The sequence below is a fragment of the Pelodiscus sinensis genome, unplaced genomic scaffold, assembly GCF_049634645.1.
Source record: "Pelodiscus sinensis isolate JC-2024 unplaced genomic scaffold, ASM4963464v1 ctg139, whole genome shotgun sequence".
Classification (NCBI taxonomy): domain Eukaryota; kingdom Metazoa; phylum Chordata; order Testudines; family Trionychidae; genus Pelodiscus; species Pelodiscus sinensis.
In genome coordinates, this window is record NW_027465989.1 from 196,932 (window position 1) to 223,370 (window position 26,439).

The following is a 26,439-nucleotide window of genomic DNA, read 5'->3' on the forward strand; positions in this document are numbered from 1 at the left end:
GGCGCTGGGGGAGGGCCCGGGGGGGCCGGGGTCTCTGGGGAGCACTCCTGGGGGCGCCGGGGGAGGGCCCGGGGGGGGCCGGGGTCTCTGGGGAGCACTCCTGGGGGCGCCGGGGGAGGGCCCAGGGGGGCCGGGGTCTCTGGGGAGCACTCCTGGGGGCGCCGGGGGAGGGCCCAGGGGGGGGCCGGGGTCTCTGGGGAGCACTCCTGGGGGCGCTGGGGGAGGGCCCAGGGGGGCCGGGGTCTCTGGGGAGCACTCCTGGGGGCGCTGGGGGAGGGCCCAGGGGGGGCCGGGGTCTCTGGGGAGCACTCCTGGGGGCGCCGGGGGAGGGCCCGGGGGGGGGCCGGGGTCTCTGGGGAGCACTCCTGGGGGCGCCGGGGGAGGGCCCAGGGGGGGCCGGGGTCTCTGGGGAGCACTCCTGGGGGCGCTGGGGGAGGGCCCGGGAGGGCCGGGGTCTCTGGGGAGCACTCCTGGGGGCGCTGGGGGAGGGCCCAGGGGGGGCCGGGGTCTCTGGGGAGCACTCCTGGGGGCGCCGGGGGAGGGCCCGGGGGGGGCCGGGGTCTCTGGGGAGCACTCCTGGGGGCGCCGGGGGAGGGCCCGGGGGGGCCGGGGTCTCTGGGGAGCACTCCTGGGGGCGCTGGGGGAGGGCCCGGGGGGGGCCGGGGTCTCTGGGGAGCACTCCTGGGGGCGCTGGGGGAGGGCCCAGGGGGGGCCGGGGTCTCTGGGGAGCACTCCTGGGGGCGCCGGGGGAGGGCCCAGGCTGGGGTCTCTGGGGAGCACTCCTGGGGGCGCTGGGGGAGGGCCCAGGGGGGGCCGGGGTCTCTGGGGAGCACTCCTGGGGGCGCTGGGGGAGGGCCCAGGGGGGGGCCAGGGTCTCTGGGGAGCACTCCTGGGGGCGCTGGGGGAGGGCCCAGGGGGGCCGGGGTCTCTGGGGAGCACTCCTGGGGGCGCCGGGGGAGGGCCCAGGGGGGGCCGGGGTCTCTGGGGAGCACTCCTGGGGGCGCTGGGGGAGGGCCCGGGGGGGGCCGGGGTCTCTGGGGAGCACTCCTGGGGGTGCCGGGGGAGGGCCCGGGGGGGGCCGGGGTCTCTGGGGAGCACTCCTGGGGGCGCCGGGGGAGGGCCCGGGGGGGGCCGGGGTCTCTGGGGAGCACTCCTGGGGGTGCCGGGGGAGGGCCCGGGGGGGGGCCGGGGTCTCTGGGGAGCACTCCTGGGGGCGCCGGGGGAGGGCCCAGGGGGGGCCGGGGTCTCTGGGGAGCACTCCTGGGGGTGCCGGGGGAGGGCCCAGGGGGGGGCCGGGGTCTCTGGGGAGCACTCCTGGGGGCGCTGGGGGATGGCCCAGGGGGGCCGGGGTCTCTGGGGAGCACTCCTGGGGGTGCCGGGGGAGGGCCCAGGGGGGGCCGGGGTCTCTGGGGAGCACTCCTGGGGGCGCTGGGGGAGGGCCCCGGGGGGGGCCGGGGTCTCTGGGGAGCACTCCTGGGGGCGCCGGGGGAGGGCCCAGGGGGGGCCGGGGTCTCTGGGGAGCACTCCTGGGGGCGCCGGGGGAGGGCCCGGGGGGGGCCGGGGTCTCTGGGGAGCACTCCTGGGGGTGCCGGGGGAGGGCCCAGGGGGGGCCGGGGTCTCTGGGGAGCACTCCTGGGGGCGCCGGGGGAGGGCCCGGGGGGGCCGGGGTCTCTGGGGAGCACTCCTGGGGGCGCCGGGGGAGGGCCCGGGGGGGGCCGGGGTCTCTGGGGAGCACTCCTGGGGGCGCCGGGGGAGGGCCCGGGGGGGGCCGGGGTCTCTGGCGAGCACTCCTGGGGGCGCTGGGGGAGGGCCCAGGGGGGCCGGGGTCTCTGGGGAGCACTCCTGGGGGCGCTGGGGGAGGGCCCGGGGGGGGCCGGGGTCTCTGGGGAGCACTCCTGGGGGCGCCGGGGGAGGGCCCAGGGGGGCCGGGGTCTCTGGGGAGCACTCCTGGGGGCGCTGGGGGAGGGCCCGGGGGGGGCCGGGGTCTCTGGGGAGCACTCCTGGGGGCGCTGGGGGAGGGCCCAGGGGGGGGCCAGGGTCTCTGGGGAGCACTCCTGGGGGCGCCGGGGGAGGGCCCGGGGGGGGCCGGGGTCTCTGGGGAGCACTCCTGGGGGCGCCGGGGGAGGGCCCGGGGGGGGGCCGGGGTCTCTGGGGAGCACTCCTGTGGGCGCCGGGGGAGGGCCCGGGGGGGGCCGGGGTCTCTGGGGAGCACTCCTGTGGGCGCTGGGGGAGGGCCCGGGGGGGGCCGGGGTCTCTGGGGAGCACTCCTGGGGGCGCCGGGGGAGGGCCCGGGGGGGGCCGGGGTCTCTGGGGAGCACTCCTGTGGGCGCCGGGGGAGGGCCCGGGGGGGCCGGGGTCTCTGGGGAGCACTCCTGGGGGCGCTGGGGGAGGGCCCAGGGGGGCCGGGGTCTCTGGGGAGCACTCCTGGGGGTGCCGGGGGAGGGCCCAGGGGGGGCCGGGGTCTCTGGGGAGCACTCCTGGGGGCGCTGGGGGAGGGCCCGGGGGGGGGCCGGGGTCTCTGGGGAGCACTCCTGGGGGCGCCGGGGGAGGGCCCGGGGGGGGCCGGGGTCTCTGGGGAGCACTCCTGGGGGCGCCGGGGGAGGGCCCGGGGGGGGCCAGGGTCTCTGGGGCGCACTCCTGGGGGCGCCGGGGGAGGGCCCGGGGGGGGCCGGGGTCTCTGGGGAGCACTCCTGGGGGCGCTGGGGGAGGGCCCGGGGGGGCCGGGGTCTCTGGGGAGCACTCCTGGGAGCGCTGGGGGAGGGCCCAGGGGGGGCCGGGGTCTCTGGGGAGCACTCCTGGGGGCGCCGGGGGAGGGCCCGGGGGGGGCCGGGGTCTCTGGGGAGCACTCCTGGGGGTGCCGGGGGAGGGCCCGGGTTGGGCCGGGGTCTCTGGGGCGCACTCCTGGGGGCGCCGGGGGAGGGCCCGGGGGGGGCCGGGGTCTCTGGGGCGCACTCCTGGGGGCGCCGGGGGAGGGCCCGGGGGGGGCCGGGGTCTCTGGGGCGCACTCCTGGGGGCGCTGGGGGAGGGCCCGGGGGGGGCCAGGGTCTCTGGGGAGCACTCCTGGGGGCGCTGGGGGGGGGCCCCCCGGGGGGGGGCCGGGGTCTCTGGGGAGCACTCCTGGGGGCTCTGGGGGAGGGCCCGGGGGGGGGCCGGGGTCTCTGGGGCGCACTCCTGGGGGCTCTGGGGGAGGGCCCAGGCCGGTGACCCTTGGCCGGGAAGCTGAACAAGGCCGGAGGCGGGTGGCCTGGGGGCAGTGGCTGGGGCTGTGGGTTAGTGTTTCCACTGGCTGGGGGAGCAGGGAGCCGAGCTGACCTGGGGGGCAGGAGCCCTGGCTCTGAGACCCCCCCTGTCCCCGGGCTGTGCTGGGCTGGGGGGCAGGAGCCTGGCTCTGAGACCCCCCCCTGTCCCCGGGCTGGGCTGGGGGGCAGGAGCCCTGGCTCTGAGACCCCCCCCCCCGTCCCCGGGCTGGGCTGGGGGGCAGGAGCCCTGGCTCTGAGACTCCCCCGTCCCCGGGCTGGGCTGGGCTGGGGGGCAGGAGCCCTGGCTCTGAGACCCCCCCCCCGTCCCCGGGCTGGGCTGGGGGGCAGGAGCCCTGGCTCTGAGACCCCCCCGTCCCCGGGCTGGGCTGGGCTGGGGGGCAGGAGCCCTGGCTCTGAGACCCCCCCCGTCCCCGGGCTGGGCTGGGCTGGGGGGCAGGAGCCCTGGCTCTGAGACCCCCCCCGTCCCCGGGCTGGGCTGGGGGGCAGGAGCCCTGGCTCTGAGACTCCCCCCGTCCCCGGGCTGTGCTGGGCTGGGGGGCAGGAGCCCTGGCTCTGAGACCCCCCCCACCTGTCCCCGGGCTGGGATGGGGGGGCAGGAGCCCTGGCTCTGAGACCCCCCTGTCCCCGGGCTGGGCTGGGCTGGGGGGCAGGAGCCCCTGGCTCTGAGACCCCCCCCGTCCCCGGGCTGGGCTGGGCTGGGGGGCAGGAGCCCTGGCTCTGAGACCCCCCCCCGTCCCCGGGCTGGGCTGGGCTGGGGGGCAGGAGCCCTGGCTCTGAGACCCCCCCCGTCCCCGGGCTGGGCTGGGCTGGGGGGGCAGGAGCCCTGGCTCTGAGACCCCCCCCGTCCCCGGGCTGGGCTGGGCTGGGGGGCAGGAGCCCTGGCTCTGAGACCCCCCCCGTCCCCGGGCTGGGCTGGGCTGGGGGGCAGGAGCCCTGGCTCTGAGACCCCCCCCCGTCCCCGGGCTGGGATGGGGGGCAGGAGCCCTGGCTCTGAGACCCCCCCCGTCCCCGGGCTGGGCTGGGCTGGGGGGCAGGAGCCCTGGCTCTGAGACCCCCCCCCGTCCCCGGGGCTGGGCTGGGGGGCAGGAGCCCTGGCTCTGAGACTCCCCCGTCCCGGGCTGTGCTGGGCTGGGGGCAGGAGCCCTGGCTCTGAGACCCCCCCCCTGTCCCCGGGCTGGGATGGGGGGCAGGAGCCCTGGCTCTGAGACCCCCCCCTGTCCCCGGGCTGGGCTGGGCTGGGGGGCAGGAGCCCTGGCTCTGAGACCCCCCCCGTCCCCGGGCTGGGCTGGGCTGGGGGGCAGGAGCCCTGGCTCTGAGACCCCCCCCCGTCCCCGGGCTGGGCTGGGCTGGGGGGCAGGAGCCCTGGCTCTGAGACCCCCCCCCCGTCCCCGGGCTGGGATGGGGGGCAGGAGCCCTGGCTCTGAGACCCCCCCCGTCCCCGGGCTGGGCTGGGCTGGGGGGCAGGAGCCCTGGCTCTGAGACCCCCCCCTGTCCCCGGGCTGGGATGGGGGGCGGGAGCCCTGGCTCTGAGACCCCCCCCCTGTCCCCGGGCTGGGCTGGGGGGCAGGAGCCCTGGCTCTGAGACCCCCCCCTATCCCCGGGCTGGGCTGGGCTGGGGGGCAGGAGCCCTGGCTCTGAGACCCCCCCCCCGTCCCCGGGCTGGGCTGGGCTGGGGGGCAGGAGCCCTGGCTCTGAGACCCCCCCCTATCCCCGGGCTGGGCTGGGCTGGGGGGCAGGAGCCCTGGCTCTGAGACCCCCCCCCCCCCGTCCCCGGGCTGGGCTGGGCTGGGGGGCAGGAGCCCTGGCTCTGAGACCCCCCCCTATCCCCGGGCTGGGCTGGGCTGGGGGGCAGGAGCCCTGGCTCTGAGACCCCCCCCTATCCCCGGGCTGGGCTGGGCTGGGGGGCAGGAGCCCTGGCTCTGAGACCCCCCCCCGTCCCGGCTGGGCTGGGCTGGGGGGCAGGAGCCCTGGCTCTGAGACCCCCCCCGTCCCCGGGCTGGGCTGGGCTGGGGGGCAGGAGCCCTGGCTCTGAGACCCCCCCCGTCCCCGGGCTGGGCTGGGCTGGGGGGCAGGAGCCCTGGCTCTGAGACCCCCCCCATCCCCGGGCTGGGCTGGGCTGGGGGGCAGGAGCCCTGGCTCTGAGACCCCCCCCGTCCCCGGGCTGGGCTGGGCTGGGGGGCAGGAGCCCTGGCTCTGAGACCCCCCCCGTCCCCGGGCTGGGCTGGGCTGGGGGGCAGGAGCCCTGGCTCTGAGACCCCCCCCTGTCCCTGGGCTGGGCTGGGCTGGGGGGCAGGAGCCCTGGCTCTGAGACCCCCCCCGTCCCCGGGCTGGGCTGGGCTGGGGGGCAGGAGCCCTGGCTCTGAGACCCCCCCCGTCCCCGGGCTGGGCTGGGCTGGGGGGCAGGAGCCCTGGCTCTGAGACCCCCCCCCCCGTCCCCAGGGCTGGGCTGGGGGGCAGGAGCCCTGGCTCTGAGACCCCCCCATTCCCGGGCTGGGCTGGGCTGGGGGGCAGGAGCCCTGGCTCTGAGACCCCCCCCGTCCCCGGGCTGGGCTGGGCTGGGGAGCAGGAGCCCTGGCTCTGAGACCCCCCCCATCCCCGGGCTGGGCTGGGCTGGGGGGCAGGAGCCCTGGCTCTGAGGACCCCCCCCGTCCCCGGGCTGGGCTGGGCTGGGGGGCAGGAGCCCTGGCTCTGAGACCCCCCCCATCCCCGGGCTGGGCTGGGCTGGGGGGCAGGAGCCCTGGCTCTGAGACCCCCCCCCGTCCCCGGGCTGGGCTGGGCTGGGGGGCAGGAGCCCTGGCTCTGAGACCCCCCCCCCGTCCCCGGGGCTGGGCTGGGCTGGGGGGCAGGAGCCCTGGCTCTGAGACCCCCCCCTGTCCCCGGGCTGGGCTGGGCTGGGGGGCAGGAGCCCTGGCTCTGAGACCCCCCCTATCCCCGGGCTGGGCTGGGGGGCAGGAGCCCTGGCTCTGAGACCCCCCCCCCCGTCCCCGGGCTGGGCTGGGGGGCAGGAGCCCTGGCTCTGAGACCCCCCCGTCCCGGGCTGGGCTGGGCTGGGGGGCAGGAGCCCTGGCTCTGAGACCCCCCCCGTCCCCGGCTGGGCTGGGCTGGGGGCAGGAGCCCTGGCTCTGAGACCCCCCCCGTCCCCGGGCTGGGCTGGGCTGGGGGGCAGGAGCCCTGGCTCTGAGACCCCCCCCGTCCCCGGGCTGGGCTGGGCTGGGGGGCAGGAGCCCTGGCTCTGAGACCCCCCCCGTCCCCGGGCTGGGCTGGGCTGGGGGGCAGGAGCCCTGGCTCTGAGACCCCCCCCCCCGTCCCCGGGCTGGGCTGGGCTGGGGGGCAGGAGCCCTGGCTCTGAGACCCCCCCCCCCCCCGTCCCCGGGCTGGGCTGGGCCGGCTGCTCCTGGCTCCTGTAACACGTCTGGGCCCGTGGGACCCAACAAACCTTCTCTTCTACCTGCCGCCTGAGAGTCCCCTCTGGCTGCGGGTGGGGGTCAGGGCCCGGGGACCCCCACACTCCGTGACAGTTGCCAGACATGGGGAGTGACTGGCAGGGGATGCGGTAGGTGGGGGCGCAGGAGCAGGAACGTGACGGGGTGATGGACTGTGAGGAAGCAGGACCCACACTGAAACCCCTCTTCTCTCAGATGAGGAGGGGTACGAGCACCCAGACAGCGAGGAAGAAGCAGCACCCGAGGGTGAGTAGGGCCGGAGAAGCAGGGAGCTGGGCTTTGCGGGGCAGGCATCAGGAGGGGCGATGGAAGGGGCCAGGGCTGCACCCCCAGGGCCAAGGTTTGGGGTCACCTGCTCTGCTTTTCTCTCCCGGCTCCAGATGGTGACAACTATGAAAACACGGCCAGGGACGTGACACTGTGCATGGGAGACAAGGGGTCCAGCGGTAACAGCCCCCGCCTCTCCCGGCACCCACAGCGCAGCGATGGAGCGTCCCCTCTAAGCCAGCCAGTCCCCCTGGCCAGACCGGAGTCCATGCCCCTGGCTGGGAGCCGGCGCCCATTCCCCACTTCCTCACTCTCCCTGGCCCTCCTGGGAGCCTCCTAGGGCAGGGTGCCAGGTCTGGCTTGGCCTAAGCGCCCAGTGGCCGAGGGAGTGAGCCTGGTGGCTCCAGCCAGCCATCGGCGGCACAGCGGGGCTAAGGCCGGTCCCTGCCAGAAATGACGGGGAGACTCTGGCCCTGAGCCTCAGCTCTGCAGCGCCCATTGGCTGGGAAGGGTGGCCAATGGGATCAGCAGGGGCGGGGCCTGTGGGCCCAGGCAGTGCGAAGAGCCAGCTGGCCCCACGTTTGCCTAGGGGGTGCAGGGACACGCCCTGAGCCCCGGGGCCCAGCCTGAGCACAGGAGCGAGGGAACGGCCGTGGTGCAGCCTCGGGGCGGGCAGGGCTGGGTTTTCCCCAATCAGCAAGTGGGCAACCTGCCTGGGGGCAAAGCCAAGGCTCCTGCTCCCCTGATGCCCTTCCCTTCCCCCAGAGGGTGCCTGCTACGAGAACAGCCTGGAGAACAGAATGGGGGGCAGCTGGGCTTCAGGTAAGGGGGACACTGGATGGGGGCCAGGGCTGTAGGGGTCCCAGCTGGGGCAGGGCTGGGGGGTGTCCTGCTCTCAGGTGGTGGCCACGCTCCACTCATCTGTCCCCGGGCAGGACCCCCCCTCCAGTGCGGCAGCTCCTTCCCGGGGGGCCCTCCGGCCCAGCAGCAGTGAGACAGCCCCTTCTCCGGGGGCCACTCCAGTGCAGCGACCCTCTCCTGGGGGGCCCTCTCCCCTGGGGGGTCCACCCCTCCGCCTCCGGGACGGCGCCTCTCAGGGCCTCCAGCCGCCTCCTCCGCCGTGAGCCCCTTGGGGGGTCCCCTCCCTCTGGACCCCAGGGCCTCCCCTCCCAGAGGGAACAGCCCAGCCCTGCTCCCCAGCCCAGAGCGACCCCCCGCAGCACCCACAGGAGGGGCTATGGAGCTTTGATCCCTCAGCCCGCACGTCAGTCTCCCCTGCAGCCAGCTGAGTCCTGCCTGCTCCGCTCTGTCCCCCCCAAAACAGCCCCCGTCTCCCAGCAGAGCCTCCAGTACCCCCGCAACAGCCCCCCCGCCCAGTGTCTTCTGTCCGGTTACAAGGTTGGGTGGGGTCCAAGCTGTGAAGTGGGAAGGAAAAAGGCCGAGAGGGTCCGGACTAGGGAGTGGAAGAGGGGCAGGGCTGGGGGGGGTCCCGGCTGGGGAATGGGAGGGGGCAGGGCCGAGGGGTTCCCGGCTGGGGAATGGGAGGGGGCAGGGCCGAGGGGGAGTCCCGGCTGGGGAATGGGAGGGGACAGGGCTGGGTGGGGTCCAAGCTGGGAAGGGGAAAGGCTGAGAGGGTCCCGACTAGGGAGTGGAAGAGGGGCAGGGCTGAGGGGGAGTCCTGGCTGGGGAATGGGCTGAAGTTTGGGGGGGTCCCCATCGGGGAATGGGAGGGGGCAGGGTGGGGGGGGATCCCACCTGGGGAATGGGAGGGGGCAGGGCTGAGAGCAGGGTATCAGGGGTCTCCCTGAGCTGACAGCGCCCCATGGCCCCCCGCCCCACAGCCCTGCCCCATCTCTCGTTCATCGCTCCCGCCCCCGCTATGCGATGGGTGGCCAGGGCCCACGGCTGGAGGCCTGGATTCTGAAGGTGGCAGTGGGGGGGCTGGCGGGGGACCCCACACTGGGTGGGTCTGGCTCGTCTCATCACCGTGGCTGGGACTGGAGCGGGGCGGGGGGGTCTGCATGGCCAGGCCACAGTTTCCCAGCATCCAGAGCATCGCCTTAGCAACAGCACCCGGCAGCCTGTTCCTCCCCCGGGGGCAGCCCCGTGTTGCCCGGGGGGGGGGAGGGGGGGCTGTGACTGACAGGCCCCTGTGTTGGCAGATGGCGAGTGTTACGAGAACACGGAGGAGGACAGCGCCCCGCTGAGCCCTGGAGCAGCACGGCTCATCACAGGTGGGGCACCCCGAGGGCAGGACTCAGGGGTCTGTCTGGGGGTGGATGCTGGGGTGTCTGTGTCTGGGGGTGGATCCTGGGATGTCTGGGGGTGGGGGTAGTTTCAGGGTGTCTGTGTCTGGGGGTGGATCTGGGGGTGGAGGTAGTTTCAGGGTGTCTGTGTCTGGGGGTGGATCCCGGGGTGTCTGGGGGTGGAGGTAGTTTCAGGGTGTCTGTGTCTGGAGGTGGATCCCGGGGTGTCTGGGGGTGGAGGTAGTTTCAGGGTGTCTGTGTCTGGGGGTGGATCCCGGGGTGTCTGGGGGTGGAGGTAGTTTCAGGGTGTCTGTGTCTGGGGGTAGATCCCAGGGTGTCTGGGGGTGAGGGTAGTTTCCAGGGTGTCTGTGTCTGGGGGGTCGATCCCGGGGTGTCTGGGGGTGACGGTAGTTTCCAGGGTGTCTGTGTCTGGGGGTGGATCCCGGGGTGTCTGGGGGTGAGGGTAGTTTCCAGAGTGTCTGTGTCTGGGGGTCGATCCCGGGGTGTCTGGGGGTGGAGGTAGTTTCAGGGTGTCTGTGTCTGGAGGTGGATCCCAGGGTGTCTGGGGGTGAGGGTAGTTTCCAGGGTGTCTGTGTCTGGGGGTGGATCCCGGGATGTCTGGGGGTGGAGGTAGTTTCCAGGGTGTCTGTCTGGGGGTGGATCCCGGGGTGTCTGGGGGTGGAGGTAGTTTCCAGGGTGTCTGTGTCTGGGGGTGGATCCCGGGGTGTCTGGGGGTGGAGGTAGTTTCAGGGTGTCTATGTCTGGAGGTGGATCCCGGGGTGTCTGGGGGTGGAGGTAGTTTCAGGGTGTCTATGTCTGGAGGTGGATCCCGGGGTGTCTGGGGGTGGAGGTAGTTTCCAGGGTGTCTGTGTCTGGGGGTGGATCCCGGGGTGTCTGGAGGTGGAGGTAGTTTCAGGGTGTCTGTGTCTGGAGGTGGATCCCAGGGTGTCTGGGGGTGGGGGTAGTTTCCAGGGTGTCTGTGTCTGGGGGTGGATCCCGGGGTGTCTGGGGGTGGAGGTAGTTTCAGGGTGTCTGTGTCTGGAGGTGGATCCCAGGGTGTCTGGGGGTGAGGGTAGTTTCCAGGGTGTCTGTGTCTGGGGGTGGATCCCGGGATGTCTGGGGGTGGAGGTAGTTTCAGGGTGTCTGTGTCTGGGGGTGGATCCCGGGGTGTCTGGGGGTGGAGGTAGTTTCCAGGGTGTCTGTGTCTGGGGGTGGATCCCGGGATGTCTGGGGGTGGAGGTAGTTTCAGGGTGTCTGTGTCTGGGGGTGGATCCCGGGGTGTCTGGGGGTGGAGGTAGTTTCAGGGTGTCTATGTCTGGGGGTGGATCCCGGGGTGTCTGGGGGTGGAGGTAGTTTCCAGGGTGTCTGTGTCTGGGGGTGGATCCCGGGGTGTCTGGGGGTGGAGGTAGTTTCAGGGTGTCTGTGTCTGGAGGTGGATCCCAGGGTGTCTGGGGGTGGGGGTAGTTTCCAGGGTGTCTGTGTCTGGGGGTGGATCCCGGGGTGTCTGGGGGTGGAGGTAGTTTCAGGGTGTCTGTGTCTGGAGGTGGATCCCAGGGTGTCTGGGGGTGAGGGTAGTTTCCAGGGTGTCTGTGTCTGGGGGTGGATCCCGGGATGTCTGGGGGTGGAGGTAGTTTCAGGGTGTCTGTGTCTGGGGGTGGATCCCGGGGTGTCTGGGGGTGGAGGTAGTTTCAGGGTGTCTGTGTCTGGAGGTGGATCCCAGGGTGTCTGGGGGTGGGGGTAGTTTCCAGGGTGTCTGTGTCTGGGGGTGGATCCCGGGGTGTCTGGGGGTGGAGGTAGTTTCAGGGTGTCTATGTCTGGAGGTGGATCCCGGGGTGTCTGGGGGTGGAGGTAGTTTCCAGGGTGTCTGTGTCTGGGGGTGGATCCCGGGGTGTCTGGGGGTGGAGGTAGTTTCAGGGTGTCTGTGTCTGGAGGTGGATCCCAGGGTGTCTGGGGGTGAGGGTAGTTTCCAGGGTATCTGTGTCTGGGGGTGGATCCCGGGATGTCTGGGGGTGGAGGTAGTTTCAGGGTGTCTGTGTCTGGGGGTGGATCCCGGGGTGTCTGGGGGTGGAGGTAGTTTCAGGGTGTCTGTGTCTGGAGGTGGATCCCAGGGTGTCTGGGGGTGGGGGTAGTTTCCAGGGTGTCTGTGTCTGGGGGTGGATCCCGGGGTGTCTGGGGGTGGAGGTAGTTTCAGGGTGTCTATGTCTGGAGGTGGATCCCGGGGTGTCTGGGGGTGGAGGTAGTTTCCAGGGTGTCTGTGTCTGGGGGTGGATCCCGGGGTGTCTGGGGGTGGAGGTAGTTTCAGGGTGTCTGTGTCTGGAGGTGGATCCCAGGGTGTCTGGGGGTGGGGGTAGTTTCCTGGGTGTCTGTGTCTGGGGGTGGATCCTGGGGTGTCTGTGTCTGGGGGTAGATCCCAGGGTGTCTGGGGGTGAGGGTAGTTTCCAAGGTGTCTGTGTCTGGGGGTAGATCCCGGGGTGTCTGGGGGTGGAGGTAGTTTCAGGGTGTCTGTGTCTGGAGGTGGATCCCAGGGTGTCTGGGGGTGGGGGTAGTTTCCAGGGTGTCTGTGTCTGGGGGTGGATCCCGGGGTGTCTGGGGGTGGAGGTAGTTTCAGGGTGTCTATGTCTGGAGGTGGATCCCGGGGTGTCTGGGGGTGGAGGTAGTTTCCAGGGTGTCTGTGTCTGGGGGTGGATCCCAGGGTGTCTGGGGGTGAGGGTAGTTTCAGGGTGTCTGTGTCTAGAGGTGGATCCCGGGGTGTCTGGGGGTGGGGGTGCACGGGACTTGCCCTCTTTCCAGCGCCCCCTCCAGCGGAGGGTGTGTGCCCTCAAGCTGCCATGCCCGTTACTGGCTCTGGGAGTGGCGGGATCCCTGCTGCCTTTTTTCTGGCTCGTCCAGGACCAGGTTTCGTTCCTGCTCCTGGGGGGCGGGGGACCCAGGCCCCCCCCCTGCTCTGGGCCCTGGCCCAGGGACCCCTAAACAGAATTGCCTGCAAAGTGTCAGTCCGTACTGTCCACTGCTCCTGGCTCCCTGCCCCGGGTCTGCCCCAGCCTGGCCTGTCTGCTATCAGGGTGCCCGCACGGGGTCCAGTGGGGGTGATTCGGGGTGCCCGCAGGAGGTGCTATCGGGGTGCCTGCAGGGGATCCAGTGGGGGTGATTAAGGGTGCCCGCAGGAGGTGCTATCGGGGTGCCCACAGGGGATCCAGTGGGGGTGATTCAGGGTGCCCGCAGGAGGTGCTATCGGGGTGCCCACAGGGGATCCAGTGGGGGTGATTAAGGGTGCCCGCAGGAGGTGCTATCGGGGTGCCCGCAGGGGATCCAATGGGGGTGATTCGGGGTGCCCGCAGGAGGTGCTATCGGGGTGCCCGCAGGGGATCCAGTGGGGGTGATTTGGGGTGCCCGCAGGAGGTGCTATCCGGGTGCCCACAGGGGATCCAGTGATTTGGGGTGCCCGCAGGAGGTGCTATCGGGGTGCCCACAGGGGATCCAGTGATTTGGGGTGCCCGCAGGAGGTGCTATCGGGGTGACTGCAGGGAATCCAGTGGGGGTGATTCGGGGTGCCCGCAGGAGGTGATAGCGGGGTGCCCGCAGGGAATCCAGTGGGGGTGATTCGGGGTGCCCGCAGGAGGTGATAGCGGGGTGCCCGCAGGGGATCCAGTGGGAGTGATTCGGGGTGCCCACAGGAGGTGCTATCGGGGTGCCCGCAGGGAATCCAGTGGGGGTGATTCGGGGTGCCCACAGGAGATGCTAGCGGGGTGCCAGCAGGGGATCCAGTGGGGGTGATTCGGGGTGCCCGCAGAAGGTGCTAGTGGGGCGCCCGCAGGGGACCAGTGGGGGTGATTCGGGGTGCCCGCAGGAGGTGCTATCGTGGTGCCCACAGAGGAGCCAGTTGGGGTGATTTGGGGTGCCCGAAGGAGGTGCCATCGGGGTGCCAGCAGGGGATCCAGTGGGGGTGATTCGGGGTGCCCGCAGGAGGTGCCATCGGGGTGCCCGCAGGGGATCCAGTGGGGGTGATTCGGGGTGCCCGCAGGAGGTGCTATCGTGGTGTCCACAGGGGATCCAATGGGGGTGATTCGGGGTGCCAGCAGGGGATCCAGTGGGGGTGATTCGGGGTGCCCACAGGAGGTGCTATTGGGGTGCCCACAGGGGATCCAGTGGGGGTGGTTCGGGGTGCCTGCAGGAGGTGCTATCGGGGTGCCCGCAGGGGGTCCAGTGGGGGTGATTCGGGGTGCCCGCAGGAGGTGCTATTGGGGTGCCCACAGGGGAACCAGTGGGGGTGATTCAGGGTGCCCGCAGGAGGTGCTATCGGGGTGCCCGCAGGGGGTCCAGTGGGGGTGATTCGGGGTGCCCGCAGGAGGTGATAGCGGGGTGCCCGCAGGGAATCCAGTGGGGGTGATTCGGGGTGCCCGCAGGAGGTGATAGCGGGGTGCCCGCAGGGGATCCAGTGGGAGTGATTCGGGGTGCCCACAGGAGGTGCTAGCGGGGTGCCAGCAGGGGATCCAGTGGGGGTGATTCGGGGTGCCCGCAGGAGGTGCTATCGTGGTGTCCACAGGGGATCCAATGGGGGTGATTCGGGGTGCCAGCAGGGGATCCAGTGGGGGTGATTCGGGGTGCCCACAGGAGGTGCTATTGGGGTGCCCACAGGGGATCCAGTGGGGGTGGTTCGGGGTGCCCGCAGGAGGTGCTATCGGGGTGCCCGCAGGGGGTCCAGTGGGGGTGATTCGGGGTGCCAGCAGGGGATCCAGTGGGGGTGATTCGGGGTGCCCACAGGAGGTGCTATTGGGGTGCCCACAGGGGAACCAGTGGGGGTGATTCAGGGTGCCCGCAGGAGGTGCTATCGGGGTGACTGCAGGGAATCCAGTGGGGGTGATTCGGGGTGCCCGCAGGAGGTGATAGCGGGGTGCCCGCAGGGAATCCAGTGGGGGTGATTCGGGGTGCCCGCAGGAGGTGATAGCGGGGTGCCCGCAGGGGATCCAGTGGGAGTGATTCGGGGTGCCCACAGGAGGTGCTATCGGGGTGCCCGCAGGGAATCCAGTGGAGGTGATTCGGGGTGCCCACAGGAGATGCTAGCGGGGTGCCAGCAGGGGATCCAGTGGGGGTGATTCGGGGTGCCCGCAGGAGGTGCTAGTGGGGCGCCCTCAGGGGACCAGTGGGGGTGATTCGGGGTGCCAGCAGGAGGTGCTATCGTGGTGCCCACAGAAGAGCCAGTTGGGGTGATTTGGGGTGCCCGAAGGAGGTGCCATCGGGGTGCCAGCAGGGGATCCAGTGGGGGTGATTCGGGGTGCCCACAGGAGGTGCTATTGGGGTGCCCACAGGGGATCCAGTGGGGGTGGTTCGGGGTGCCCGCAGGAGGTGCTATCGGGGTGCCCGCAGGGGGTCCAGTGGGGGTGATTCGGGGTGCCCGCAGGAGGTGCTATTGGGGTGCCCACAGGGGAACCAGTGGGGTGATTCAGGGTGCCCGCAGGAGGTGCTATCGGGGTGCCCGCAGGGGATGCATTAGGGGTGATTCGGGGTGCCAGCAGGGGATCCAGTGGGGGTGATTCGGGGTGCCCACAGGAGGTGCTATTGGGGTGCCCACAGGGGAACCAGTGGGGGTGATTCAGGGTGCCCGCAGGAGGTGCTACCGGGGTGCCCGCAGGGGGTCCAGTGGGGGTGATTCGGGGTGCCCACAGGAGGTGCTATCGGGGTGCCCGCAGGGGATGCATTAGGGGTGATTCAGGGTGCCCGCAGGAGGTGCTATCGGGGTGCCCGCAGGGGATGCATTAGGGGTGATTCGGGGTGCCCGCAGGAGGTGCTATCGGGGTGCCCGCAGGGGATGCATTAGGGGTGATTCGGGGTGCCAGCAGGGGATCCAGTGGGGGTGATTCGGGGTGCCCACAGGAGGTGCTATTGGGGTGCCCACAGGGGAACCAGTGGGGGTGATTCGGGGGGCCAGCAGGGGATCCAGTGGGGGTGATTCGGGGTGCCCACAGGAGGTGCTATTGGGGTGCCCACAGGGGAACCAGTGGGGGTGATTCAGGGTGCCTGCAGGAGGTGCTATCGGGGTGCCCGCAGGGGGTCCAGTGGGGGTGATTCGGGGTGCCCACAGGAGGTGCTATTGGGGTGCCCACAGGGGATCCAGTGGGGGTGATTCAGGGTGCCCGCAGGAGGTGCTATCGGTGTGCCCGCAGGGGATGCATTAGGGGTGATTCGGGGTGCCAGCAGGGGATCCAGTGGGGGTGATTCGGGGTGCCCACAGGAGGTGCTATTGGGGTGCCCACAGGGGAACCAGTGGGGGTGATTCAGGGTGCCCACAGGAGGTGCTATCGGGGTGCCCGCAGGGGGTCGAGTGGGGGTGATTCGGGGTGCCCGCAGGAGGTGCTATCGGTGTGCCCGCAGGGGATGCATTAGGGGTGATTCGGGGTGCCAGCAGGGGATCCAGTGGGGGTGATTCGGGGTGCCCACAGGAGGTGCTATTGGGGTGCCCACAGGGGAACCAGTGGGGGTGATTCAGGGTGCCCACAGGAGGTGCTATCGGGGTGCCCGCAGGGGGTCGAGTGGGGGTGATTCGGGGTGCCCACAGGAGGTGCTATCGTGGTGCCCACAGGGGATCCAGTGGGGGTGATTCAGGGTGCCCGCAGGAGGTGCTATCGGGGTGTCCGCAGGGGATGCATTAGGGGTGATTCGGGGTGCCCGCAGGGTGCTGGGGATCCAGGGGCACCTCACCCAGTGCTTCATCTCCCCTCCCAGACCTGCGGATGCTGCTGGTGGGGAGTGAGGAGCCGGAGCGGGAGCGGCAGGACGGACGCAGCGAGGGCTCCGCTGGTGAGCAGGATGGGACTGCCCGAGGGGGGTGCAAGAGGCGCCCTGACCCCCTCGTTCCCCTGACCCCCTCGTTCCCTACAGGCTCGCAGGCCTATGAGGAGATGGCTGGGGCTCTGTACGCGGCCCCTGCCCGCCACCTGCACCTCCGAGACCACAGCCAGGAGGAAGGTGAGCGTCAGGCATGGGACTGGTGCTTAGACTTCCCCCTTTGGACCCCCACGGCCAGCGCCCCGAGCTCCCTCCCTGGGCTCAGCCCCACGGCCAGCGCCCCGAGCTCTCTCTCCCTGGGCTCAGCCCCGCGGCCAGCGCCCCGAGCTCCCTCCCTGGGCTCAGCCCCGCGGCCAGCGCCCCGAGCTCCCTCCCTGGGCTCAGCCCGGCGGCCAGCGCCCCGAGCTCCCTCTCCCTGGGCTCAGCCCCGCGGCCAGCGCCCCGAGCTCCCTCTCCCCGGGCTCAGCCCCGCGGCCAGCGCCCCGAGCTCCCTCCCTGGGCTCAGCCCCGCGGCCAGCGCCCCGAGCTCCCTCCCTGGGCTCAGCCCCGCGGCCAGCGCCCCGAGCTCCCTCTCCCTGGGCTCAGCCCCGCGGCCAGCGCCCCGAGCTCCCTCCCTGGGCTCAGCCCCGCGGCCAGCGCCCCGAGCTCCCTCCCTGGGCTCAGCCCCGCGGCCAGCGCCCCGAGCTCCCTCTCCCCGGGCTCAGCCCCGCGGCCAGCGCCCCGAGCTCCCTCCCTGGGCTCAGCCCCGCGGCCAGCGCCCCGAGCTCCCTCCCTGGGCTCAGCCCCGCGGCCAGCGCCCCGAGCTCCCTCCCTGGGCTCAGCCCCGCGGCCAGCGCCCCGAGCTCCCTCCCTGGGCTCAGCCCCACAGCCAGCGCCCCGAGCTCCCTCTCCCTGGGCTCAGCCCCGCGGCCAGCGCCCCGAGCTCCCTCTCCTTGGGCTCAGCCCCGCGGCCAGCGCCCCGAGCTCCCTCCCTGGGCTCAGCCCCACAGCCAGCGCCCCGAGCTCCCTCCCTGGGCTCAGCCCCACGGCCAGCGCCCCGAGCTCCCTCTCCCTGGGCTCAGCCCCGCGGCCAGCGCCCCGAGCTCCCTCTCCTTGGGCTCAGCCCCGCGGCCAGCGCCCCGAGCTCCCTCTCCCTGGGCTCAGCCCCGCGGCCAGCGCCCCGAGCTCCCTCTCCCTGGGCTCAGCCCCACAGCCAGCGCCCCGAGCTCCCTCCCTGGGCTCAGCCCCACGGCCAGCGCCCCGAGCTCCCTCTCCTTGGGCTCAGCCCCGCGGCCAGCGCCCCGAGCTCCCTCTCCCTGGGCTCAGCCCCGCGGCCAGCGCCCCGAGCTCCCTCCCTGGGCTCAGCCCCGCGGCCAGCGCCCCGAGCTCCCTCCCTGGGCTCAGCCCCGCGGCCAGCGCCCCGAGCTCCCTCTCCCTGGGCTCAGCCCCGCGGCCAGCGCCCCGAGCTCCCTCCCTGGGCTCAGCCCCGCGGCCAGCGCCCCGAGCTCCCTCCCTGGGCTCAGCCCCGCGGCCAGCGCCCCGAGCTCCCTCTCCCTGGGCTCAGCCCCGCGGCCAGCGCCCCGAGCTCCCTCTCCCTGGGCTCAGCCCCGCGGCCAGCGCCCCGAGCTCCCTCTCCCTGGGCTCAGCCCCGCGGCCAGCGCCCCGAGCTCCCTCTCCCTGGGCTCAGCCCCGCGGCCAGCGCCCCGAGCTCCCTCTCCTTGGGCTCAGCCCCGCGGCCAGCGCCCCGAGCTCCCTCTCCTTGGGCTCAGCCCCACGGCCAGCGCCCCGAGCTCCCTCTCCTTGGGCTCAGCCCCACGGCCAGCGCCCCGAGCTCCCTCTCCTTGGGCTCAGCCCCGCGGCCAGCGCCCCGAGCTCCCTCTCCCTGGGCTCAGCCCCGCGGCCAGCGCCCCGAGCTCCCTCCCTGGGCTCAGCCCCGCGGCCAGCGCCCCGAGCTCCCTCCCTGGGCTCAGCCCCGCGGCCAGCGCCCCGAGCTCCCTCTCCCTGGGCTCAGCCCCGCGGCCAGCGCCCCGAGCTCCCTCCCTGGGCTCAGCCCCGCGGCCAGCGCCCCGAGCTCCCTCCCTGGGCTCAGCCCCGCGGCCAGCGCCCCGAGCTCCCTCTCCCTGGGTTCAGCCCCGCGGCCAGCGCCCCAAGCTCCCTCCCTGGGCTCAGCCCCGCGGCCAGCGCCCCGAGCTCCCTCTCCCTGGGCTCAGCCCCGCGGCCAGCGCCCCGAGCTCCCTCCCTGGGCTCAGCCCCGCGGCCAGCGCCCCGAGCTCCCTCCCTGGGCTCAGCCCCGCGGCCAGCGCCCCGAGCTCCCTCCCTGGGCTCAGCCCCGCAGCCAGCGCCCCGAGCTCCCTCTCCCTGGGCTCAGCCCCGCGGCCAGCGCCCCGAGCTCCCTCCCTGGGCTCAGCCCCGCGGCCAGCGCCCCGAGCTCCCTCTCCCTGGGCTCAGCCCCGCGGCCAGCGCCCCGAGCTCCCTCTCCCTGGGCTCAGCGCCGCGGCCAGCGCCCCGAGCTCCCTCCCTGGGCTCAGCCCCGCGGCCAGCGCCCCGAGCTCCCTCTCCCTGGGCTCAGCCCCGCGGCCAGCGCCCCGAGCTCCCTCTCCTTGGGCTCAGCCCCGCGGCCAGCGCCCCGAGCTCCCTCTCCCTGGGCTCAGCCCCGCGGCCAGCGCCCCGAGCTCCCTCTCCCTGGGCTCAGCCCCGCGGCCAGCGCCCCGAGCTCCCTCTCCCTGGGCTCAGCCCCGCGGCCAGCGCCCCGAGCTCCCTCTCCCTGGGCTCAGCCCCGCGGCCAGCGCCCCGAGCTCCCTCTCCCTGGGCTCAGCCCCGCGGCCAGCGCCCCGAGCTCCCTCCCTGGGCTCAGCCCCGCGGCCAGCGCCCCGAGCTCCCTCTCCCTGGGCTCAGCCCCGCGGCCAGCGCCCCGAGCTCCCTCTCCTTGGGCTCAGCCCCGCGGCCAGCGCCCCGAGCTCCCTCCCTGGGCTCAGCCCCACGGCCAGCGCCCCGAGCTCCCTCTCCCTGGGCTCAGCCCCACGGCCAGCGCCCCGAGCTCCCTCTCCCTGGGCTCAGCCCCGCGGCCAGCGCCCCGAGCTCCCTCCCTGGGCTCAGCCCCGCGGCCAGCGCCCCGAGCTCCCTCCCTGGGCTCAGCCCCGCGGCCAGCGCCCCGAGCTCCCTCTCCCTGGGTTCAGCCCCGCGGCCAGCGCCCCGAGCTCCCTCCCTGGGCTCAGCCCCGCGGCCAGCGCCCCGAGCTCCCTCTCCCTGGGCTCAGCCCCGCGGCCAGCGCCCCGAGCTCCCTCCCTGGGCTCAGCCCCGCGGCCAGCGCCCCGAGCTCCCTCCCTGGGCTCAGCCCCGCGGCCAGCGCCCCGAGCTCCCTCCCTGGGCTCAGCCCCGCGGCCAGCGCCCCGAGCTCCCTCTCCCTGGGCTCAGCCCCGCGGCCAGCGCCCCGAGCTCCCTCCCTGGGCTCAGCCCCGCGGCCAGCGCCCCGAGCTCCCTCTCCCTGGGCTCAGCCCCGCGGCCAGCGCCCCGAGCTCCCTCTCCCTGGGCTCAGCGCCGCGGCCAGCGCCCCGAGCTCCCTCCCTGGGCTCAGCCCCGCGGCCAGCGCCCCGAGCTCCCTCTCCCTGGGCTCAGCCCCGCGGCCAGCGCCCCGAGCTCCCTCTCCTTGGGCTCAGCCCCGCGGCCAGCGCCCCGAGCTCCCTCTCCCTGGGCTCAGCCCCGCGGCCAGCGCCCCGAGCTCCCTCTCCCTGGGCTCAGCCCCGCGGCCAGCGCCCCGAGCTCCCTCTCCCTGGGCTCAGCCCCGCGGCCAGCGCCCCGAGCTCCCTCTCCCTGGGCTCAGCCCCCGCGGCCAGCGCCCCGAGCTCCCTCTCCCTGGGCTCAGCCCCGCGGCCAGCGCCCCGAGCTCCCTCCCTGGGCTCAGCCCCGCGGCCAGCGCCCCGAGCTCCCTCTCCCTGGGCTCAGCCCCGCGGCCAGCGCCCCGAGCTCCCTCTCCTTGGGCTCAGCCCCGCGGCCAGCGCCCCGAGCTCCCTCCCTGGGCTCAGCCCCACGGCCAGCGCCCCGAGCTCCCTCTCCCTGGGCTCAGCCCCACGGCCAGCGCCCCGAGCTCCCTCTCCTTGGGCTCAGCCCCGCGGCCAGCGCCCCGAGCTCCCTCTCCCCGGGCTCAGCCCCACGGCCATCGCCCCGAGCTCCCTCTCCCCGGGCTCAGCCCCGCGGCCAGCGCCCCGAGCTCCCTCTCCCCGGGCTCAGCCCCGCGGCCAGCGCCCCGAGCTCCCTCTCCCCGGGCTCAGCCCCGCGGCCAGCGCCCCGAGCTCCCTCTCCCCGGGCTCAGCCCCGCGGCCAGCGCCCCGAGCTCCCTCTCCCCGGGCTCAGCCCCGCGGCCAGCGCCCCGAGCTCCCTCTCCCCGGGCTCAGCCCCGCGGCCAGCGCCCCGAGCTCCCTCTCCTTGGGCTCAGCCCCGCGGCCAGCGCCCCGAGCTCCCTCTCCCCGGGCTCAGCCCCGCGGCCAGCGCCCCGAGCTCCCTCTCCTTGGGCTCAGCCCCGCGGCCAGCGCCCCGAGCTCCCTCTCCCTGGGCTCAGCCCCGCGGCCAGCGCCCCGAGCTCCCTCTCCCTGGGCTCAGCCCCACGGCCAGCGCCCCGAGCTCCCTCTCCTTGGGCTCAGCCCCGCGGCCAGCGCCCCGAGCTCCCTCTCCCTGGGCTCAGCCCCGCGGCCAGCGCCCCGAGCTCCCTCTCCTTGGGCTCAGCCCCGTGGCCAGCGCCCCGAGCTCCCTCTCCCTGGGCTCAGCCCCGCGGCCAGCGCCCCGAGCTCCCTCTCCTTGGGCTCAGCCCCGCGGCCAGCGCCCCGAGCTCCCTCTCCTTGGGCTCAGCCCCGCGGCCAGCGCCCCGAGCTCCCTCTCCCCGGGCTCAGCCCCGCGGCCAGCGCCCCGAGCTCCCTCCCTGGGCTCAGCCCCACGGCCAGCGCCCCGAGCTCCCTCTCCTTGGGCTCAGCCCCGCGGCCAGCGCCCCGAGCTCCCTCTCCCCGGGCTCAGCCCCGCGGCCAGCGCCCCGAGCTCCCTCTCCCTGGGCTCAGCCCCGCGGCCAGCGCCCCGAGCTCCCTCTCCCCGGGCTCAGCCCCGCGGCCAGCGCCCCGAGCTCCCTCTCCTTGGGCTCAGCCCCGCGGCCAGCGCCCCGAGCTCCCTCTCCCCGGGCTCAGCCCCGCGGCCAGCGCCCCGAGCTCCCTCTCCCCGGGCTCAGCCCCGCGGCCAGCGCCCCGAGCTCCCTCTCCTTGGGCTCAGCCCTGCGGCCAGCGCCCCGAGCTCCCTCCCTGGGCTCAGCCCCGCGGCCAGCGCCCCGAGCTCCCTCTCCCTGGGCTCAGCCCCGCGGCCAGCGCCCCGAGCTCCCTCTCCCTGGGCTCAGCCCCGCGGCCATCGCCCCGAGCTCCCTCTCCCTGGGCTCAGCCCCGCGGCCAGCGCCCCGAGCTCCCTCTCCTTGGGCTCAGCCCCGCGGCCAGCGCCCCGAGCTCCCTCTCCCTGGGCTCAGCCCCGCGGCCAGCGCCCCGAGCTCCCTCTCCTTGGGCTCAGCCCCGCGGCCAGCGCCCCGAGCTCCCTCTCCCTGGGCTCAGCCCCGCGGCCAGCGCCCCGAGCTCCCTCTCCCTGGGCTCAGCCCCGCGGCCAGCGCCCCGAGCTCCCTCTCCCTGGGCTCAGCCCCGCGGCCAGCGCCCCGAGCTCCCTCTCCCTGGGCTCAGCCCCGCGGCCAGCGCCCCGAGCTCCCTCTCCCTGGGCTCAGCCCCGCGGCCAGCGCCCCGAGCTCCCTCTCCCTGGGCTCAGCCCCGCGGCCAGCGCCCCAAGCTCCCTCCCTGGGCTCAGCCCCGCGGCCAGCGCCCCAATCCCCCCCAGCAAGCACCCCAAGCCCGTCCTCATTGGGGTCAGCCCCACTGCCAGCACCCGGAGCCTCCCTCCCTGAGGTCACCCCTCAGCCAGTGCCCTGAGCCCCCCCCAGCGAGTGCCCCAAGCCCCTCCTCCCTGGGGTTACCCCACAGCCCAAACCCCAATATCCCATCAGGGTGGGACCATCCCTGGCCTTGGGGTCCCCACTCCAGGCCCTCCCTCTGGTGCCCCCAAGATGCAGCGTCCTCCTCCCCAGGGCCAGGTGCAGCAGGGGACGGGCAGGGCCCAGAAGTGGGGGGAGGGGTTCCACTCCCAGGCTCTGACCCTGGCTCCTGTCCGCAGACGCTGACTCCTACGAGAACATGGAGGGGGGGCTGGGCTGCCTGCTGCCCCCCCGGGAGGGGAGCGCCGGGCTGCGAGATGGTGAGTGGCGGGCTGGGGGCAGGCGCCAGCGGGGGACGGCCGGGGGCTCTGACCTGCTTTGCTCTCCTTGCAGTGGAAGCAGCCAGGCGGGTGCTGCCCCGGAGCCTGGCCCAGGACTAGGACTCGCCGCCCACGGACCTGGCAGCCAGGGGGCAGGGGCTGGCTGTACCTGCCTCCACGGATCCACTCCCTACTGCTGCTAGGCATGGTCCCGCGCCTGCCTGTGGGGCCCGTGGGCTCTGGGAGCTGCTCCATGGATGCTCCGGGCACTGTGCCTCGGTTCCGAGGGTCAGCCGCTGACACGATGCCCCCGGGTGCCTCGGCCTGCCATGCGTGGCAGCTCCACCAGATTCCTGTTATCGGACACGTGCACGTCAAGGCCCCCCCAGCACCAATACATACCCCCAGACGTGCTTCTGCAGCGCCTGTACATACCCCCAGATATAGTGGGAACAGGCACCCTTCCAGTGCTTGTATATACCCCTAAACATGCTCAGAACAGGCACCCCTCCAATGCCTGTACATACCCCCGGACCTGCTGGGCACAGGCACCCCTCCAGCACCTGTACACCCCCCCCCAGACATGCTGGGAACACGCATCCCTGCAGGGCCTGTACATACCTCAGTCATACAGGGAACAGGCCCCCCTCCAGTGCCTGTACATACCCCAGACATGCTGGGAACACGCATCCCTGCAGGGCCTGTACATACCTCAGTCATACAGGGAATAGGTACCCCCTCCAGTGCCTGTACATACCCCAGACATGCTGGGAACACGCATCCCTGCAGGGCCTGTACATACCTCAGTCATACAGGGAACAGGCCCCCCTCCAGTGCCTGTACATAGCCCAGACATGCTGGGAACACGCATCCCTGCAGGGCCTGTACATACCTCAGTCATACAGGGAATAGGTACCCCCTCCAGCACCTGTACGTAGCCCAGACATGCTGGGAACAGGCATCCCTGCAGCGCCTGTACATACCCCAGACATGCTGGGAACAGGCCCCCTGCAGCGCCTGTACATACCCCAGACATGCTGGGAACAGGCCCCCTGCAGCGCCTGTACATACCCCAGACATGCTGGGAACAGGCCCCCTGCAGCGCCTGTACATACCCCAGACATGCTGGGAACAGGCATCCCTGCAGCGCCTGTACATACTAAAGATGTTACAATGCGGTTCCCTCGCTACTCACATAGTAGATCTTTGTACTGACTGTACGACGAGTTGAGAGGTGCCTCTGCAGAGCTGCAGTGAGGGGTGTGACATGGGGGGGCTGTCTGCTCTGTAACCCGGCATTCCCCCGCGGCTGCACTGCGCTGCGATTCCCACTGACTCACCCCATGTGCACTGGCCCAGACACCTACTCCCAGCCTGAGCTGTTAACAAGCCTGTTCCCAGGGGAGAGACAAAGGGAGGGAGGCGGAGACGGACACCTGGCTGGGGGGCAGGCCTGGGAGCTGGGCAGTCTTGACAGGTGGGGGGGAGGCATGAAGGGAGCAGACTAGTCCAGGCCAGGGGGTCCAGGGGCCTGTGAACCCCTCCCCCCAGAGGACTAGGCTCTGCCCTGGCTCCGGGGGCCACGTGGGGCCCGTGCTGCGCTGTCTCTGAGAAGCAATAACCCTACGGCCTGACAGTCACACCCGGCTGGGGCCGGGGTCCCCAACGCGCCGTCACAGGAAGCTCCAGAGGCCAGCTCGAGCCAGACTCAGCTGTCCTGGTCCCCGCGCTGCGGCTCAGCATGTTACAGGGAGCAAGAGCCTCTGGGCTCCGACTACGTTGAAATGCAGCAGCCAGCGGTCCCCTGGCCACGGTGGACAGGCTGCTTGGCAGCCTCCCCCCACCTATTATAGAGACAGCAGGGGGCAGGCAGGGCCCTGGAGAAACGGGGAGGGTCTGGATTTAAGCCACCCTTCCCCCCTGCAGCCCCACTCCTGCTCCCCTTGACTGCAGATGGGCCCCATGCTCCCTGCGGAGCGTCGGCTGCTGAAATGGCCGCGAGTCCCCAGGCTCGTTGCAGACACAGACGCCGCCGTGTGGGGACGTTTCCCACTGCACCGCTGCCTCCCTGCCCCCGCAGAGCTGTACCTGGGGGGGCACATAGGGGATAGCCCAGGCCAGCCTCTCGCCTGACCCGAGGGGAAAGCTGCAACCAGGGACAGTCAGAAACCACCTTGGGACCAGGAAGTAGCACAAAGAGGGTGGGGGAGGGGGCTGCCTGGGGGCTGTGACCAGTGCTGGGTGCGAGAGTTTAGTTTTTGGCTGGCTTGGGGAGAAGGGAGCTTGGCTGGGGGGGCCTGTCCTCAGGCTGGGCTGGGCCGGCTGCCCCTGGTTCCTGTAACAACAAGTCTGAGCTGCGCTGTGTCCCTGGGACCCAACAAACCTTCTCTTCTACCTGCCGCCTGAGTGTCCCCTCTGGCTGTGGGTGGGCGGCAGGGCCCGGGGGTTCCTCGATGCACCATCACAGTGGTGGCAGCGGTGGGATGGGCTGCACCCCATGGACAGACCACCCGGCAGTAAGTGACGAGGTGCAGTAGGAGGAAGGGGGTTTGCAAGAGCCAGGCGCTAGAGGCTGGGAGAAGCGGTTCCAGGAAGCGGAGAGGCAGGCGTAAGGTGACCAGAATTTGAAAATGTGTGAGGACACTGAGTTGACAAAAAAAACCAAACTTGTATATGTACATAAATAATCGTATAAATAAGTGATCACGATATTAGTTGTTTTGTAAGACAAACAGACTTAACAAAAACAATCAAAACATCAATATTTGTCGCTCTTTCATGATCTTTCAATTTCGCGTTCAGTCCATTCATTGTCTTTTATTATATTTTTAATTCTTCATATTTCGTCGAACAATAAATTGTCATTTATTGTGATGCTACATTTTTCTTTAACGAATAAAACTGTTTCAAGGATTTTATTCAATTGAATTTCTTCATTCAGCAGAATCCAATCAAACATGTTCACTGGTTCATCATGCTTAGTCCAATTTTCTAGCTATTCAAGAGCACTTTTATAAAAGCTCATCCCCTCCCTCGTAAATTCTGTCTTCATTCCCGGATTGCTCTCTTGCAATTTGTTTAAATTAGTAATTACAACCAATGGAAGGAAGTTGGACTCAAGACGTTATTGAAGTTGCTCTTTAATTGTTTACTATGCAATCCCACTTCTGTAGAAGTGATATGCTCTTTTGCAATACTTTTTATAACTGACTGGAACAAAGTTGCTTGATTGTGAACAAAATCCAGAGTTACTTCAGCAGATTCAGTCCTAAAAAAGGTTTTCAAGATTAGTGGACATTTTTCCTAACTTAGAAAATATGATTTTAAAGGCTCGAACAATTGCAGCCCTCGTTCAATGGCTGGCATTAAGGTGAACCATCTTGTTTTCGAATATCCCAACAGTTTTTTATATTCAACTGAGGCTTCTTCGCAAAAAGCCTTTAATGATGTAACTCTTACTGTGAATCGGTCAAAATGTAAATACATTTGGGGTATCACAACTTCAACATCGATGGACATTGAGCTTGATGCTGTATTGATGGCATTAGATACAATATGGGCATTGCAACCGATTCCAATAATCGTTTTCCAAAGTAAATGCATCATTTTCTTATGAACATTGTTATCGCCTTTGTGATTTACACCGCCAAAATTAGTATTTGTGTTATCTGAACACATCGCAATTATTTTTTTCTTTCAAATTATGATTATTCACTAATTTTTTTATATGATTGGATATTATTTCAGATCTCTCACCACCAATTGCTTCCAAATTCAAAACTTTGATTGAATACCATTTTCAAAATTGAAGTAACGAACTAACACCGGATACAACTTTATATCTTTGTGGTTTGACGCAGCTGAAAGAAGTGTAACAAATTTAGCTTCATCTAAATCTTTCTTCAAATTCTCTTGTGCGTACGTTTGAAAAACATTGCAAATAAGAGCCCCTCCTTCAGTTCTGGCACAATGGAATTTTTTACAGTACAGTCCATGCTCCAAAAACTTTGACTGTGCATCACAGTGTGGTAAACAGTCAGACCTTCGGCAGCTGCTAAATTCTTTTCGTCTTCTCCAAATGATGTACTTCCTAAGAAGTCTGTAACTTTCTGGGACATTGATGCCGATGTTAAAGAATTTTGATTTTTTTTTTATGAAACTTGCTTCATTATGCTGGATCGGCCACCTACTGCCACG

General features: G+C 70.8%; 1 protein-coding gene across 6 annotated transcripts in view; it reads left to right on the forward strand.

Annotated features, from left to right (window-relative positions):
• LOC106731423 (B-lymphocyte antigen CD19) overlaps positions 1 to 25,155 on the forward strand; it is a 52,581-nt gene extending 27,426 nt beyond the window's left edge. The window contains exons 9-16 of one of the 6 annotated variants that reach the window (XM_075917737.1): positions 6,899 to 6,949; positions 7,084 to 7,149; positions 7,736 to 7,792; positions 9,133 to 9,204; positions 15,937 to 16,011; positions 16,093 to 16,179; positions 22,162 to 22,242; positions 22,316 to 25,155. In XM_075917737.1, coding sequence (XP_075773852.1) covers positions 6,899 to 6,949; positions 7,084 to 7,149; positions 7,736 to 7,792; positions 9,133 to 9,204; positions 15,937 to 16,011; positions 16,093 to 16,179; positions 22,162 to 22,242; positions 22,316 to 22,362 — 536 coding nt within the window. In that variant the 3' untranslated portion in view covers positions 22,363 to 25,155. Of the gene's footprint in view, positions 1 to 6,898; positions 6,950 to 7,083; positions 7,150 to 7,735; positions 7,793 to 9,132; positions 9,205 to 15,936; positions 16,180 to 22,161; positions 22,243 to 22,315 lie in introns of all 6 variants that reach the window. The other 5 variants (XM_075917733.1, XM_075917739.1, XM_075917738.1 and 2 more) reach the window with 5 other exon arrangements.
• Positions 25,156 to 26,439: the final 1,284 nt, after the last annotated feature.